The sequence below is a fragment of the Eptatretus burgeri genome, chromosome 20 (assembly GCF_056783735.1).
Source record: "Eptatretus burgeri isolate ZD-2024b chromosome 20, Ebu_testis_v1, whole genome shotgun sequence".
Lineage (NCBI taxonomy): Eukaryota > Metazoa > Chordata > Myxini > Myxiniformes > Myxinidae > Eptatretus > Eptatretus burgeri.
The window spans coordinates 2,240,414-2,257,325 of NC_140980.1; the positions used below are offsets into that span (position 1 = coordinate 2,240,414).

The following is a 16,912-nucleotide window of genomic DNA, read 5'->3' on the forward strand; positions in this document are numbered from 1 at the left end:
ATACATCAGTAACTGAGAACACTGAGCAACATCAGTCGTTTTGTCCAACTGGATGGCAAATACAGGAGAAACTCTTACTTGGTCGAAAACTTGATCTTGAGACATTTCATCGATCCTTTCCTTGACGGTGTCATTTGATAGAGATTTGGGAAAGCTTATTTTCACTATCCTTCCCCAGAACGAGCTCTGCTGCACGCAGTATAGTTGGTTTGATGAGAGTCTCTCTGATGTTATGGCTCTTTTTGCTCTTTGCGATCAACATGGCGATCTCATAGGAAGTCTCAACAACTTTTGAAGTCTGTTGCCGATATGCTCTACTACTATTCATCTTCGCTTGCTTCAAGGACTGCCTTTTTGTTTCAAAGAATGCCTTGGGTTTGGCATCTCAAGCAGGATGCATTGTCTTCAAGTGGCGTTCCAAGCGTGTGGGCCGCATGCCATCATTGCTCAGAGTCTTGGAGCATATTACGCACTGGGGTACCTCTGTGTCACCCTTGTGGAGGGACACAAATCCAAATCGAATATATTCATCAAGATATTTCTGCTTTTTTGCACTCATTGCGAATTATTCAGTTTGAAATGGGGACTGCAAATCTGTGAAAAAATTTTAAACATTAAAATTTAAATAAAATATACATTTTAATATTACATCTAAATAAATGTTAAATTTTAAAATTAATTTTAATCCAGAAAATGGAAGGCGAAGTAGCGAATAGAAAACGAAAATTATTATGGGCGATACTTTTGTTTTTTTCGATATTATGCAAACACTTGTTATGAGAATTCCACAAAATAATTAGAGAAATTCCAACTTTTTTCTCTGGGCTCGCGCCCCCTCTGGAAATTACTCACGCCCCCAGGTTAGGAGCCAATGATCAAAGCTATTATCTCAGATATTATCGAAGCTTTATTATCTAAGCTATTATTATCGAAGCAATTATCTAAGCTATATTATCTGAGCGATGATTATCTCAGCTAATATCTAAGCTATTATAATCAAAGCTATAATCTAAGCTTTATTAACTGAGCTATTACTCTCTGAACTATTATTATCTCAGCGATTATCTAAGCTTTATTATCTCAGCTACCATCGAAGCCATTTTTATATCAGCTGCTATCTGAGCTATTGTTATTGAAGCTATTAACTAAGCTTCATTATCTCAGCTATTATTATGGAAGCTATTATCTCAGCTATTATTATCGAAGCGATTATCCAAACTTTATTATCAAAACTATGATCTAAGATATTATCTAAGCTACATTATCTGAACTATTATTATGTAAGCTATTACAATGTAAGCTATTATCTGAGCTTTATTATCAAAGCGATTATTATCTCAGCTATGATCAAAGCTATTATTATCAAAGCTATTATCTGAGCTTTATTATCAAAGCTATTATCTCTGCTATTATCTCAGCAATTATTATCTCAGCTATTATTACTTCAGCTATTATCTGAGCTTTATTATCTAAGCTATTATCTCAGCTATTATTTTGTAAGCTATTATCTAAGCTTTATTTTCGAAGTTATTATCATCCAAGCTATTCTTGTCTTTGCAGTTATCTAAGCTATTATGATCTCAGCCATTTCCGAAGCTTTATTATTTGAGCTATGATCATGAGATAGTATTATTTTGGCCATTATCTAAGCGATTATCGAAGCTATTATCTCAGCTTAATTATCTAAGCTACAATCTAACCTCTTATTATCTTAGCTATTATCTAAGCTATTAACTGAGCTTTATTATCGAAGCTACAATGATGGAAGCTATTATTATCGAAGCCATTATTATCTGAGCTATTATCTAAGCTATTATCTCACCTATTATCCAAGCTTTATTATCTAAGCGATTGATATCGAAGCTATGAACTAAGCTATATTATCCCAGCTATTATTATGGAAGCTATGATCTAAGTTATTGTTCTCTAAGCTATATTATCTAAGCTATTATTATCTCAGGTATTATCTAAGCTTTATTATCGAAGCTATTATGATCTAAGCTGTTCTAATCTTAGCTATTATCGAAGCTATTATGATCTCAGCTGTTATCTAAGCTTTATTATCTGAGCGAGGATTATTTCAGCTATTATCTAAGCTATTATTATCGAACCTATTATCCAAGCTTTATAATTGAAGCTATTGTTATCGAAGCTATGAACTGAGCTTTATTTTAGAAGCTATAATTATGTAAGCTATTATTATCGAAGCTATTATTATCTAAGCTATTATCTAAGCTTTATTATCAAAGCTATTATTATATAACCTATTATCTAAGTTTTATTATCTTTGCTATTATTATCAAAGCTATTAACAAATTGATATTATCTAAACTATTATTATGGAAGCTATGATCTAAGCTACTGTTATGTAAGTTATATTATCAAAGCTATTATTATCTCAGGTATTATCTCAGCTTTATTATCGAAGCTATGATTATCTAAGCTGTTCTAATCTTAGCTATTATCGAAGCTATTATGATCTCAGCTGTTATCTAAGCTTTATTATCTGAGCGAGTATTATTTTAGCTATTATCTCAGATTTATTATCGAGGCTATTATTATCGAAGCAATGATCCCAGCTGTTATTATCGAAGCTATTATCCAAGCTTCATTGCCGAAGCTATTATTATCCAAGCAAATTATCTAAGCTTTATTATCTGAGATTTGATTATGTCAGCCATTATCTGAGTTATTATTGTCTCAGCTATTATCTAAGCTATTATTATCAAAGCTATTATCTAAGCGTTATTATCTGAGCTATTATTATCTGAACTATTATTATCTCAGTTATTATCTAAGCTTTATTATCGAAGCTATTATTATCTTTGCTATTATCTAAACTTTATTATCCAAACTATGATCCAAGATATTATCTAAGCTATATTATCTGAGCTATTATTAAGTAAGCTATTACAATGTAAGCCTGAGCTTTATTATCAAAGCGATTATTTTCTAAGCTATTATTATCTCAGCTATTATCTAAGATTTATTATCTCAGCTGTTATCTGAGCGATGATTATCTTAGATATTATCGAAGCTTTATTATCCTGAAGCTTTTTGAAAAAACAGGCGGGTATTGTAATCTTCTCTGTCTGTCTACCCGTCATGCTATCTTCTCCGAAACGGATGGGCATAAATTCAACAAACTTGGTAGTTGTGATCACCACATGGCAAGAAGGTGCAAAAACACAATCATTTTTCGCCACGCCCTCTGGGGCGGAGTCAACAACCCAAAAATATAATTTTAATATTTTTAATGAAACTTTGTACATCCAAGTTGCATGAAATATGCAACAATTTTTGGGGGATTTGTTCCATGGGAAGTTTGAGTCACAGAGGTCAAAATGGGAAAAAATTTCAATCAAAATTTGATATTGGGTTATTCCTGGTGGAGTTTTATGAAATCTTTCAACTTTGCTTTCGGGGGGTGGGGAAGCATGGGGGATTTTAGATGGCGAGCCATGGACTTCGCTTTCATTTCTAATATTTTTTGCAGTGATGAAGGTTCAAAAGGCATCTTTTACTGCATGAATTGCAACCATGGATGAGATGTAGGGATAAGCAACGCCTGCAGCCCATCGTGATTTATCATAACAATACATAGACTGTGTTTATATTTATGTGACGAGGAAACAAAATATCAACAAAACAGATGAACTCATCCCAAGCTGGAAATAAATCAGTTTGTCTTCACAATCGTGCAGGACTATGGTTTAACTCCCAAACACATCTGCGGTGGTACAAAGAGGTGCACGTACCTCAGAACAGTCTCTGAGGTTGAGATGCCTCAACTCTATGCACTTGGAAGTGATTGACAGGAGACTCTCCGTCTGAAACAAGATGGGAGTACGATGTTATCCTTTAACAGTGGTAAAATAATCCCCTTCCCATCCACGAAACACAACGAAAGAGAAAGACTCAATTCCTTAGCTTATTCCAGAATTCAGCGCTTCGTGTCGTTTCAAGATCGAAGAACCAGTCTGAGGATCTAAAAACCATTGTGGCACCGTGCCAGCAGGGGGGGTGATGTATCATGGAGGTGACGTTAAGCTGGCAATCTCCTTTGCAATCTCATTTAGATGCAAAAATCTCTAACAGGCAGTCGACTATGTAGATTAAAGAAAGGTGCGATCAAGGTCACATCGACCTTGCCGAGTAAAATTGGCTATGGAAGGAAAGTAAATGGGAAATGTACGAAATTCCAGCTTCATATGTTCCTTGTATTTAATTTTACTTTCACGTTTCTCATTCCGTCTGCGTTGGACTTTCAATCCACTTGCATGGGGGGCAAAGGAAGAGGCATGTAGATTTCACATTGCCATTAAAAAAAAAATCAAGATTTACTTTCAATGGTTTTATTAACGACAAAGCTGCGAGAGAGTACAACGAACATAAACGACGTAAAGAGCTTACATCGATTCGTGTTCGGAACAGGACGAGGCGTTGTAGCCTATGCAAGGACGAGAGCTGCCTGAACTCTCCGGGTAGTATTTGTTCACATGATGACAGGTTCAGGTCACAAAGGTTTGGGCAGAGCATGGTTACAGATTCCAAGGACTCGTTTGTGATCCAATGGCAGTTGGCCAGGTCCAGATGCAGTAGGTGCTCAGACCACCCACCCAGGAAACTGAAAAAAGTATCACAGGAAGACATTGGGATCGTGTTTCAAACAAAGCCGTGAGAGACAAGACAAACTTCGAAACCAACTTCCATCGACCCACGTTTGGAACAATGCAGGGTGTTGCAGCTTCTGCAAAAATGAAAGCTGCCCCCCTTCCCCGAGTTATCTGGGGGATAAAGACCCCTATTTCTCGCACACAAAGGAAATATTGTGTTCTGCTAATTAAGAGACTGAGGAACATTGAGTGATATGTAGTTTTGTGAAGATAACGTGCACTGTTCTTTGTCCGACCCATGCCCCCTCTTTCCCCCTTTCTATGCAAATAATTATGCAATAAAAAGCGAGGATTGTGAACAGATCTCTGAGCGAAGGAAGTTTACAACAGCTCATCTTGGTGTTGCTCTGTGAATTTGTTTCTTCCAGTGTTCACCTGAATAAATGGTTCAACTCTCATTGGGACTGGAGTTACTGGAGTGATTCCAATGGAGGTTCGAGTAATTCCACCACAAAACAATACCGGGCTTTGTCACCTCTTCAAGGATGAAAGCTGCCCACAAGTTATCTGGGGGATAAAGACCCCTATTGAAGACACGACTTCATTGAAAATCTTTGGTTGACATGCTGCACCCTCGATGTCGTGGAAATAATTTGACGAAAGGAGATATTTCAGTGAAATGTTTTTTCGCATTCCAGCAAATGAGAATGATTTGATTATGTGATGATCGGATTGCAGGGTGTTTCACGATCTATCTTCTTCCATAATAGTAAATGCCAATGTGTGTCAGTCAGTCATTGTGTGTGTCTCCTCAAACTCCAACACCAAGAAACCTCGTGCACTGAAACTTTGCATGCAAACAAAGAAAACTCCAAGGAATTGCATGACTGGTAAATCGGGTTTTTGGGTTCATTAAAACACCCCTTTGGAAGATAATTAAAAGCCTTATTTGATTGAATTCCTGAGTTTAAATTTTGTAATTTGGCTCACATTGAGAGATGGTGGAGGTTATGACACATGCAGAAATAAAATAAAGCCAAGAACGCTGGAGTTTCCCGGTGTTTTATCCTTTATCAAATCATCTTCCTGGTCACCTTGCACTCCCTCACTGGGGTGTTAATTCACCATTTTTTGTGACCTGCTCAACAATGCCTTGACTTGTAACAGGCCACAACGGTTTCTTAACGACAACGTTTTTTTTCACTTTCCTCACTCATATCATTGAATGCCTGATCGTCATTCCTCCAAATCACTGGGTACATTGTTATGCATATAAACACCCAGAAACTCCAGAGTTCGTGGCTTTATTTCATTTCTGCACATGTCATAACCTCTACAATCTCTCAATCTGAGCCAAATTAGAAACTTTAAACTCAGGAATTCAACTTATCAGCAGCCGACTACTGAAAACAAAGTGTTAATTTGTCCATATTCGGGCATTGTTTGATATTCTGGGCGTTTCCGGGTGCGTGGATGTTTAAGTTCCCAAACGAAGATCGGTAATCGCTTGCCAAGCAAAAAAAAGTTCCTTCACTATTTTGTTGGAATGCTTGCTGAGTGCGAAAGCGACTTGGCTCAAGCTTGGTTGTTCATTTCCAAGCCATAGCCAAACATGGCAAAAGTATTCACACTGTCACTGAATATATGGATCGACTTGAACAAAGTTGATCAGTTTCTTCACCGAGGGCCCAAAAGACTCTGAGGACCCAAAAGACCCAAAAGACCCTGAGGACCCAAAACACCCACAGAACCCAAAATACCCAAAGGACCCGAAAGACCTTGAGGACCCAAAAGAGCTCTTTGATCCTGTAGACCATTTAAGACTGCTATAAATGGATAAGGTGTGTGTGTGTGACATGTTTTTGGTGCAGTTCTACTGGAGCGTTCTAATGTGGACTGTAAAGCACCAATATTATCAAGACTTGAGTTGATTCGGCTAATTCGCTACAAAGAACCTGGTCGAATTGCCATGTTTTAAATGCACGCTAAGTCAAGGTGTATCGAGCAGCTTAATCGGTTGCAACATGGCACGGCATTCTAATTCCAAAACAAACTGGAAGGGCATTCGGTCGAGCACATACCTCCACCACGTAATGTCTGATCCACAAGAACAAATGGGGCTCGATAGATTTTTGAAATATCATACGAAATATCGTTTTTGGCCCCCTCTCACAATGATGAAAAATCACTTAAAAATAAAATAATTCTCGTCTCCACACACCCAAAGTGTCCACCAAGTTTCATCCGAATCCGTCCACAACTTTTTGAGATATCATGCTATATATTAGTTTAGCCCTGTCTCTCAATGGTGAGGAATCAGTGAAAAACTTAATGGATCCGGATCCGGATTCGGATCATCACCAAAATTGAATCAATTCTTCCTTGTGTCACACCCAAAGTGTCCATCAATTTTCGTCCGAATCCGTCAACAACTTTATGAGATATCATGCTATATATCATTTTGGCCCCATCTCTCACTGGTAAAGAATCACTTCAAAAATTAGAGTAATCAGATCCGGATCTTCACCAACAAATAATCAGTTCGTCCTTGTCACACACCCAACCTACCCACCAAATTTCATCCTGATCCATCCACAACTTTTTGAGATATCCTGCACACAGACAAACAAAGCAAACAGACAAACAAACAAACAGACAGAGAGGGGTGAAAATACTGTTGCGAATCTGGAAGCCATGAGCACTCAACATTCAGGTCCCAAGGTTAGTTATGTCGATAAGTATGTGTTCAGTTAGAATCCATCCCCTTCTGTCTTATGGGAATTACATGTGTGCGCTATGGATTATTTTATAGCGAGGATTTTTACATCAACAACGCCAACAACCACACTCTGTTCGCAGCATTGTCCGCGCTCTTCGCAAGCTCACGAAGCGTTTCGTTCTGGCCTGGCGCCAAATAAGGGGATGCATCATTTTGCGGCCAATGGACGACGAGCAGATAAGAGCCGGGGCGGTCCTTTGCAAGAAGGTGGAGCCACGGCACGCGGTCCGCCCAATTAGAGCAGGCCATGGATGAGCGGACCGCACCCGAGAAGGACGAGGAAAGAAAAGAAAGAAGGAATAATTGCGTCCCGGTCTGCTCGAGCACGTTTCGGTCTGGTCTGCGTTTGACTGCATCGCGCAGATCCGGGGCGTCTCGTCTGGCGCACAACGACAAGAGGTCGACCATCTCATCACGGGAGATCGCCTCCTCTCGCCTCCGCTGGATTCGGCTGCCCTGGTCCGTCCTTTGGCGACCGGAGCTCCGGGAAGGGGTGGACGACCAGCCGCGTGCTCGCGACCAGGTAGCCAGCCGTCCTGACTCCCAGCCGAACTATTATATCCTCCTCGGATGGAGAACCGAATAAAGACCCGGCGAGGTCCATCTCTTTTCTTTTGGGTATTTGTGTGTGCGTGTGTGTGTCCTTGGGCCCCGCCTGTAAGTAGGAATTGTTAAGTGCTCTTTGCTGTACATTATTTGCATTGCTGAGTCGGTTTAACTCTGCCCTTTGTCTGTTCCCTCCCAGCCTCTTGCAAATAAATATCCCTATTGTTAAATGTTTCAGCTCGTCTCTGTGTTTTCTTCATTGGTTTAGCACGGCGCGTGTTGGGGGATTAAAAAGGCCGTTGCTGCAGTAGTTGTGCATTTGGACCGACAGGAGCTCGGTAACCATCCGCTCAGGTTACGCACGGGTCGAGCACGGTTACCGCTCGTCCCGTTCGAGCTCCGTCGAGGGTGTGAATTCCTCGGTAGCTCGCCGCGTGGGCCTCTAGGTATTTTGAAGTTTGGCAAATAACCCTGTCCCACGTGGTTGAATTATTGACGATTCACGGTCCTGTAACAGACCCATACCTTCGGAGTTATCGGAAAGGAACGACCTAGATTCCGGGTGTTCGGTGGAGCCGACTCTACTGCTCCATCTAGCGGTCGTGCTCGTCGCCGATACCCGGCCCACAACAATACAACCTCCTTCACTTTCGGTGGTGGAGGTAAGAAAAACAATAATATTGCAACAAAGAATATGTTAATTTATATAAACATTTCCAGCAATAATCATAACAATGTTTGGGGGAAAAAATTTATATTAATGTATTCTAAATTGTAACAAATGGAGTTTTACAAATGTAAGTTTTATGTTATAAGTTGAATTGGCTGTCCTTTCTGGCCAAGAGACTTTTTCCCGAAATGTTGATAAATGTCTTGGTCTGGAGCGGTGTGACCTGAGCTGATAAACGAATCTTTGCCTCGAAATGTACGTAGTGGCTTCTCGTCTCAAGGACACGTCTGCAGTCTGGGTTGAATAGCCCCCACCACTCTTCCATGAAAGTATAAAATGCTTTGAAATCTGAAATTGTTTCAGTGCAAGCACGTGAGGAAGGAGAGTATCTCAGTGGCTTGTACTCCTTGGGACTGACCAAGTACCAAGTTAGATTAAAACTCTCTGATGTCATGTGGAAGTGAATTGAATCGGGTTGGTCGAACTGTTAACTAAAAGTAAGAATAAATGAAATAGAACCAAATAATATTGCAACAAATGGGGATTTTTAAGTTCATTGTACGAGGGAGAAAAGTGCATGGTGGATAATTAGAAAATACATTGTTTGAACAAAGAAAGGACTTGTGTGCACATCGGTTATCAGTGTTGGTGGTTTTATGCAGGATTTTATAACCAAATCGGACAAACGTTAAACTCTGCCTGAAGTTAAATAGGATTCCACAATCAACCAGGGAAAATCCTTCAACGATCACAACGGGGTGGGTGAAAAAAATCCACATCAAATGGAAGTATAATTTGTCAACAATAAAAACGAACGTATAATTCCCACAATGGCCCAAGGGAAGCACATCTGGGCTTGGTGAAAGGCAAGCGAATGCTCCAGCAGTACAGCAGGCAGGCGTGCCACAAGGCTGTGAAGACTAATAAAAATTTGGTCCAATGGACAAATGAGCAAACTCGTGCATATCAAATGGTCATGTCCAATTTAAGGGGACCATATTTGTTGCAGTATTAATGGCTCGCTTTAATATAATGCAGTATAATGCAGTATAACCATGCAGTATAATGCAGTATTAATGGCTCGCTATATGCTACTTGTTGTTATCAAAAGAAACACGTGGTTCGAGCCAAGTGTGTACTTTTTGCCATGTATTGATGATGAGCAAATACAACTCGTCGCTTCGGTGACGGAAAAAATAAAAGGGGTGGGGGCATGAAAGAGGGAGGGAGAGTGGAGGCAGGTGTAAGGTGAGAGAGGGAGAGGAGGCAGAGAGGATGAAGAAAGGGGAGCGAGGAAGGAGGAGGGGAGAGCGAAAAAGGACAACCTCACCTAACGCTGCTATTCACTGTGGGAGGGAGGCGTGAGATACACACACACACACACACACACACACACACACACACACACACACACACACACACACACACAAACAGACAGAGACAACGAGAGAGCGACAGAGGTGTGGGAGGAGAGTGCTGCATGTTATAAGGAGGAGGGAGCGAGGAGGGGAGAGTGAAAAAGAAGGGGAGGGGGGAGGAGGAAAAAAGAAAAGAAAGGGGTGAGGGGTGGAGGTGGGGTTAGCAAAGAGAATGAGATATGACACTCATGACCGAACACAAAAAATCATGCCAGAACAGCTGTACACACAACGACACAACAGAGTTTGTAAAGTAATCCGCTGGCACATTAGCAAAAAATATGATATTCCAGTTGCAGGAAATTTGTGGGAAAAATAAACCAAAAGCAATCACTGAAAACATTGAAGTACCGCTCACGTACGACCTAATGATCCCATCGAACGTGAACATCGAAAACAAAGCGTTGCGGCCAGATATGATATTTGGGTACAAAAAAAACAAGAGAAGAAGGCATTGCTAATTGACGTGTAAAGAGCAATGATTTTGGACTAACGATGCAGAAATCAAGAAAATGACCAAATATCCCAACATCATGCAAGCTGAAGAATGCCAAAGTTGTTTCAGACGGTTCACCGAAATACAGGCCATCGATTACTAACTTTGCATTCAATTACTCACTTTTTAAGGACCATAGGACTGAATCTTCCATCGTTTCCAGTCCATGAGAGACTCAGCGAGCGTGCATGGGTGAGACGAGGCTTCAAAGCCAGAAGGTCCTCCTCGCAGAGAGATGGCCAGAAAGGCTTGAGGTCCAGGTGTTTGTACATGGAAGGGATGTAGCTGCAGTCGCGCAGTGTACGGCTGCATTGAGCGAGGCAGCACAGCTCAGGGAGTGTCAGGTGAGATAAAATGAGTTCGATAATCTGTCGTGGAAGTAAGGCAGCAAAAAAAACATCGATTTCATTATCAGTGCATCAACCTGACCAACTGTCACTGTCCAGCCAGTCAAGGATGTCCATCAAATGATAAACCAGTAAACCCTTAAAACAACCTAGGTAACCACTAGTGAAGCCATCAAGGACTTCCGAACGCAAACAGATTCGGACAGCCATTTCAATGTTGATGCCAACGTCTGAAACCATTCTGAAATCAAACAATGAGATGATGTGATCTGGAAAACCAAGTTTGAAAAGAAGAAGAAAAGATGACGAGTGGGGGTTCACATCCTCACCTCGAAAGGTAAAAGGTCAAAATATCCATTATTTCTGAAGGGGGAAAGCTTCTCTTCCTCTTCATCTTCCTCCATCTGTTGAACCCTATCTCGTCTCCTCCTTCTTTCCATCCTGTTTTGTTTCTGTCGAAGTTTTTCTGACTCAGCAAGTTCTTCACTCTTGCTCTTGTTTAGTTGCATGAGGTTCACCGGGATACCGGACAGAACAACAGCGCCCAGTTCCATGCGGTAAAAGCTCAGGGGGAAATTGAACTCCAGACGGAGGATGTTCGTCGCAAAACCTGGTGGTTGTATCGGTGGGGAAAACTTGAAAGGGGCGTTCAGTGGAAGATTGGGGTCCGCAGGGCCGGACCACAACGTCCGCCACCTGCATCGTACATCACCAAAGTAAACCTTTTGAGGAGTGTCCTTTTGTAGACATTGTGTATTACAATGAAGTAGACATTGTGTATTAGGGTGTGGCTCATTTCGTACATCTCCAATTTGATACAAACGGATGTGTAAAAGGACATCACTCATATTGTTAAATAAATTAACAAATAAATGAATTAAACTTTTTTCATTCATGAAAAATGAAAACGGATTTCACGAGGGCAAGGGGGGGGTGTGGGGGTTGGGGGTGGTGAGGAGCAGAGGATCTGGGGATTGACAATCGGTAGTTGTTGGAAAGAAGCGACATTTTTAAAAACATACAGGTAGTGGACAAAAAACATGGAAACACCAATGTAAATCACTTAACAGGGCGTTGATCCACCACGAGCGGCTTGGACGGCCTATATGTGCAGCAGCATAGAGTCCACCAGGGTCTGGAATTCTTCAGGAGGGATGCGGCACCATTCTTCCACGAGAGAGTCAATCAACTCACACCTATTTGATGGAGGTGGAAAACGCTGTCTCAGACGTCATTCCTCAATATTACATCAATACTCGATCGGGTTCATATCTGGAGACTGAGAAGGCCATGACATATGGACAACATGAGTGTCATGCTCATCAGACCATTGGGGGATCACACATGGACCAAGCACTCAGGGCTGTAGCATTCTTTAGGTTCGCACCACACGTGCACAAAGGAAGAAGGAATCAAAGAAGAAGAAATCATCTGCTTATGGAGAAGATTGTGAAGGATGATTCATGGAACCATATCAGATATCTCCACCGCTCGGTAGTCCATTGCCTGTGCTCTTTGTACCACTGCACTCGCAAACGTGCATTGCCAGGTGGGATGAGCGGTTTGTGCGCTGCAACTCGACAATGGTCCTCTGTGGATGTCTTGGTGGACTGTTTTTGATGAAACTGGCTGCTCATGCCCCAGGTTCAAAGTTACAGTCAATTGATCAGCAGTTGCTCACCTACTTTGCCGAGAACTTCAAATTAATGCACGGACACCACGACCCTGGAGTATGCATTTCCGCCCACTGTTGCCCTTTGCTGATGATGTCTTCCCCTTGTCAGTTCTATACTGACATCACCTGAGACACCGTTACTCGTGAAACATCAGCAAGTTTCGCTACCTTTGTCGCTGAAGCTCCTGCCAAATTCACCCAAACAATTATCCCTCTTTCAAAGTCACAGAGGTTTTGTTTTGTGTGGATTCTTGTGGTGTATTTTGTGTGGTGTGTGTGGAGTTTTGTGGAGTGTATTTTGTGTATTGTTTGTATAGTTTTGTGGGGTGTTTGTGTAGTTCTGTGTGGTGTTTGTGTAGATTTGTGGAATGTATTTTGTGTATTGTTTGAGTAGTTTTGTGGGGTGTTTGTGTAGTTCTGTGTGGTGTTTGTGTAGATTTGTGGAATGTATTTTGTGTATTGTTTGTGTAGTTTTGTGGGGTGTTCGTGTAGTTCTGTGTGGTGTTTGTGTAGATTTGTGGAATGTATTTTGTGTATTGTTTGTATAGTTTTGTGGGGTGTTTGTGTAGTTCTGTGTGGTGTTTGTGTAGATTTGTGGAATGTATTTTGTGTATTGATTGTGTAGTTTTGTGGGGTGTTTGTGTAGTTCTGTGTGGTGTTTGTGTAGATTTGTGGAATGTATTTTGTGTATTGTTTGTATAGTTTTGTGGGGTGTTTGTGTAGTTCTGTGTGGTGTTTGTGTAGATTTGTGGAATGTATTTTGTGTATTGTTTGTGTAGTTTTGTGGGGTGTTTGTGTAGTTCTGTGCGATGTTTGTGTAGATTTGTGGAATGTATTTTGTGTATTGATTGTGTAGTTTTGTGGAGTGTATTTTGTGTATTGTTTGTGTAGTTTTCTGGGGTGTTTGTGTATTTTGTGTGGTGTATTTTGTATTGTGTGTGTAGATTTGTGGGGTGTTTGTGTAGTTTTGTGTAGTGTATTTTGTGTATTGTTTGTGTAGTTTTGTGTGGTGTTTGTGTAGTTTTGTGTGGTGTATTTTGTGTATTGTTTGTGTAGTTGTGTGGGGTGTTTGTGTAGTTTTGTGTGGTGTATTTTGTGTATTGTTTGTGTAGTTATGTGGGGTGTTTGTGTAGTTTTGTGTAGTGTATTTTGTGTATTGTTTGTGTAGTTATGTGGGGTGTTTGTGTAGTTTTGTGTAGTGTATTTTATGTATTGTTTGTGTAGTTATGTGGGGTGTTTGTGTAGTTTTGTGTGGTGTATTTTGTGTATTGTTTGTGTAGTTTTGCGTGGTGTTTGTGTAGTTTTGTGTGGCGTATTTTGTGTATTGTTTGTGTAGTTTTGTGTGGTGTTTGTGTAGTTTTGTGTAGCGTATTTTGTGTATTGTTTGTGTAGTTATGTGGGGTGTTTGTGTAGTTTTGTGTGGTGTTTGTGTAGTTTTGTGTGGTGTATTTTGTGTATTGTTTGTGTAGTTTTGTGGGGTGTTTGTGTAGTTTTGTATGGTGTTTGTGTAGTTTTGTGTAGTGTATTTTGTGTAGTTTTGTGTGGTGTTTGTGTAGTTTTGTGTGGTGTATTTTGTGTATTGTTTGTGTAGTTTTCTGGGGTGTTTGTGTATTTTTTGTGGTGTATTTTTTATTGTGTGTGTAGTTTTGTGGGGTGTTTGTGTAGTTTTGTGTAGTGTATTTTGTATTGTTTGTGTAGTTTTGTGTTTGTGTAGTTTTGTGTGGTGTATTTTGTGTATTGTTTGTGTAGTTTTGCGTGGTGTTTGTGTAGTTTTGTGAGGTGTATTTTGTGTATTGTTTGTTAAGTTTTGTGTGGTGTTTGTGTAGTTTTGTGTGGTGTATTTTGTGTATTGTTTGTGTAGTTTTGTGTGGTGTTTGTGTAGTTTTGTGTGGTGTATTTTGTGTATTGTTTGTGTCGTTATGTGGGGTGTTTGTGTAGTTTTGTGTGGTGTATTTTGTGTATTGTTTGTGTAGTTTTGCGTGGTGTTTGTGTAGTTTTGTGTGGTTTATTTTGTGTTGTTTGTGTCGTTTTGTGTGGTGTTTGTGTAGTTTTGTGTGGTGTATTTTGTGTAGTTTTGTGTGGTGTTTCTGTAGTTTTGTGTGGTGTATTTTGTGTTGTTTGTGTAGTTTTGTGTGGTGTTGTTTGGTGAATTTTGCGTGGTGTTTGTGTACTGGGGTGTTATGTAATTAATAAGAGACATAACTGGAACTGCCACTTTAAAACTGCAGGCAGTGATGACCGGGTACCAAGACGTCACGCTTTGATGCAACCCCGCTTTGATTGGACACATGTCCCTGACACGTGACGTTTTTTGTATTATTATTTATTATTGAATTGAATTGAGAATGGGATTAAAATAAATTAAATTCAGATCAAATGAAAGACCAAGTCGGTCCAGTTCTGCATTGTGGGAGTCAGAAGGAGCCCGAACAAGGAAAAAGCAAAGATGAAGTCACCAGGAGGAACCTGGATAGGATTCACATTTCAGCTGCTACTCCTCTCCCCTCAAACCCATCCAGGCACAGCCAAGAGAGCCTTATTTAAAAAAAAAATTAAGAAATAAATAAACTCTCGTTGTGGAGGATGGCCGTCACGACCACAGTCAGAGAGGGCTTTGACTACCCATTCACCCAGAGACCCTGCTGTCCGAGCAGTAGTCCACCTCACCCAAAACTCGGCAAGCCTTTCAGCTGAATGAAAGGGAACCTCAAATCCATGGGCCAAAAAGATTAAAGAGAAAAAACATCCCGAGCCTTGTACTCCAACATGCCCAACAAGAGGAACGTGTCCCGCCTTCTCAAACTTGAATCAGAAGTAGTTATGGTACTTGCTCGCCATGCCGTAGTCCTGGGGAGGGTGGGAACAACACTAGGAAAGGGGGGGGAGGGAGTGAGGTGGTGGCAAGGAAGCATGAGCCGAACTTCCTGCCCGGTGGACAAGGCCTCCTTCCAGACAGGAGGAAGGTCGGGGAAAAGTAGGAAGGGAAAGATGAACGAAAACACAAGACTAACCAGAGAAAAAGTAAGATAAACAAGCAGATGAGATCGGGTGAAAATAAAGAACATGGAATAAATACAAGGCGAACAAGCTGGTAAAAGGGGGGAAAACTAATCACTGAGGTTTTTCCTCTTGCAGCCATGCGAGCCATAATTATAGGCAACCAGGACTGTGCAGCATTTTAAACATGACCCAAAGCATGATGGGATGTCAGTTGCTGGGCACAATCATGGACCACACCTGTGTGGAAGCTGTTGCTTTCAACATTCTCTCATTTACGCAGGGGTTTCAAATATTTTGTCCACCACCTGAAGATCAAATGTTATAAAAACCAGGTAACTAGTCCATTTATATAACGAAGATGTTATTGCAATCCCGTTATCATCATGTGAGACCAGTCAGAGGCTCAACATACTCACAAAGCAAACGATAATTGGTCATTTCGTCCCTTTTGGACTCACGAGCATAAAGACTTTGAAACCCGTCAGGGATTTCAACCAAAAGGGTCATTGGTACCTGCACACAGCAGCCTCTTCACCTTCATCCCATGACTTGGCCAGAATCCGAACCACATATCTAGGGTGGTACGTCTCCAACACCGAGACCCTGGTAGGGAAGACGGGCACGTAGAAATGTAACTCGATGAAATCCTGGCTTTTAAACCACTCGGGATTCTTGGGACAACGTCTGGGTGTCCATCGGGACAAGCGGTCCCACCACGACCCACATGTACTCGGCACGGCCACGTGCATGAAGTCCCAGGAGAAGGAAAATATGTTCGGTGGACCCGTCAGGTTGCTGATGGAATTGTATCCTCCATACCGGGAGCTCATGTCCAGAACTTGTGTCACGTTTTGAGACAGCTCGAGATGAGACGACTGCCAGAACAAACCTTCAGGGTCTTCCTGCAGTCCGAGTGCATCTCCACGCCATTGTTTTATCCTGGTCCTGTTGAACAGGCCGTGCAGAGCAGGCTCAACATGCAAGTGTATTACATACAGCAGTTTGAATAAAATCCACAATCCCGATCCAGCACGCGTAGATCAAGTGATCATTTATTTATTGCGCTTGTTATCAGGAACTTAGATTATGACATCACTTCCCCCCCCCCCGCCCCCATTGTATCACTCAAAAAGCTACTCTCACCTTACCATGGTCCATTTTACTAGTTAAATGCTGACAGATCTCCGAAAATCTACATGTGCCACCCATATTGATTTCCAACATCAAACTTTTGCAGCTTTAAAAAAGGCGTTGAGCAGAAAACCATCGCACCACAACCACGACAACGCTTCAACCATCTCACACAACTGCAACGAATGCCGCAACCACAGTCACCACTGTCCTTTGAAGATATTTGGGAACAAT

At 41.2% G+C, this 16,912-nt stretch overlaps 1 protein-coding gene and 1 long non-coding RNA gene across 12 annotated transcripts in view; one reads left to right on the plus strand and one right to left on the minus strand.

Annotated features, from left to right (window-relative positions):
• LOC147008307 (uncharacterized) overlaps positions 1-8,175 on the plus strand; it is a 50,019-nt gene extending 41,844 nt beyond the window's left edge. Inside the window, exon 3 of the long non-coding RNA XR_015053543.1 lies at positions 5,045-8,175. This is a non-coding gene — a long non-coding RNA (uncharacterized LOC147008307). The remainder of the gene's footprint in view (positions 1-5,044) is intronic.
• LOC147008308 (F-box/LRR-repeat protein 4-like) overlaps positions 1-16,912 on the minus strand; it is a 65,909-nt gene that overhangs the window by 18,789 nt on the left and 30,208 nt on the right. For 6 of the 11 annotated variants that reach the window (XM_085865227.1, XM_085865224.1, XM_085865226.1 and 3 more), the window contains 5 exons: positions 16,061-16,492; positions 11,202-11,568; positions 10,649-10,893; positions 4,414-4,627; positions 3,759-3,830 (listed from right to left, as the gene is read on the minus strand). In XM_085865227.1, coding sequence (XP_085721353.1) covers positions 3,759-3,830; positions 4,414-4,627; positions 10,649-10,893; positions 11,202-11,568; positions 16,061-16,377 — 1,215 coding nt within the window. In that variant the 5' untranslated portion in view covers positions 16,378-16,492. Of the gene's footprint in view, positions 1-3,758; positions 3,831-4,413; positions 4,628-10,648; positions 10,894-11,201; positions 12,069-16,060; positions 16,493-16,912 lie in introns of those variants that run through there. The other 5 variants (XM_085865233.1, XM_085865228.1, XM_085865234.1 and 2 more) reach the window with 4 other exon arrangements.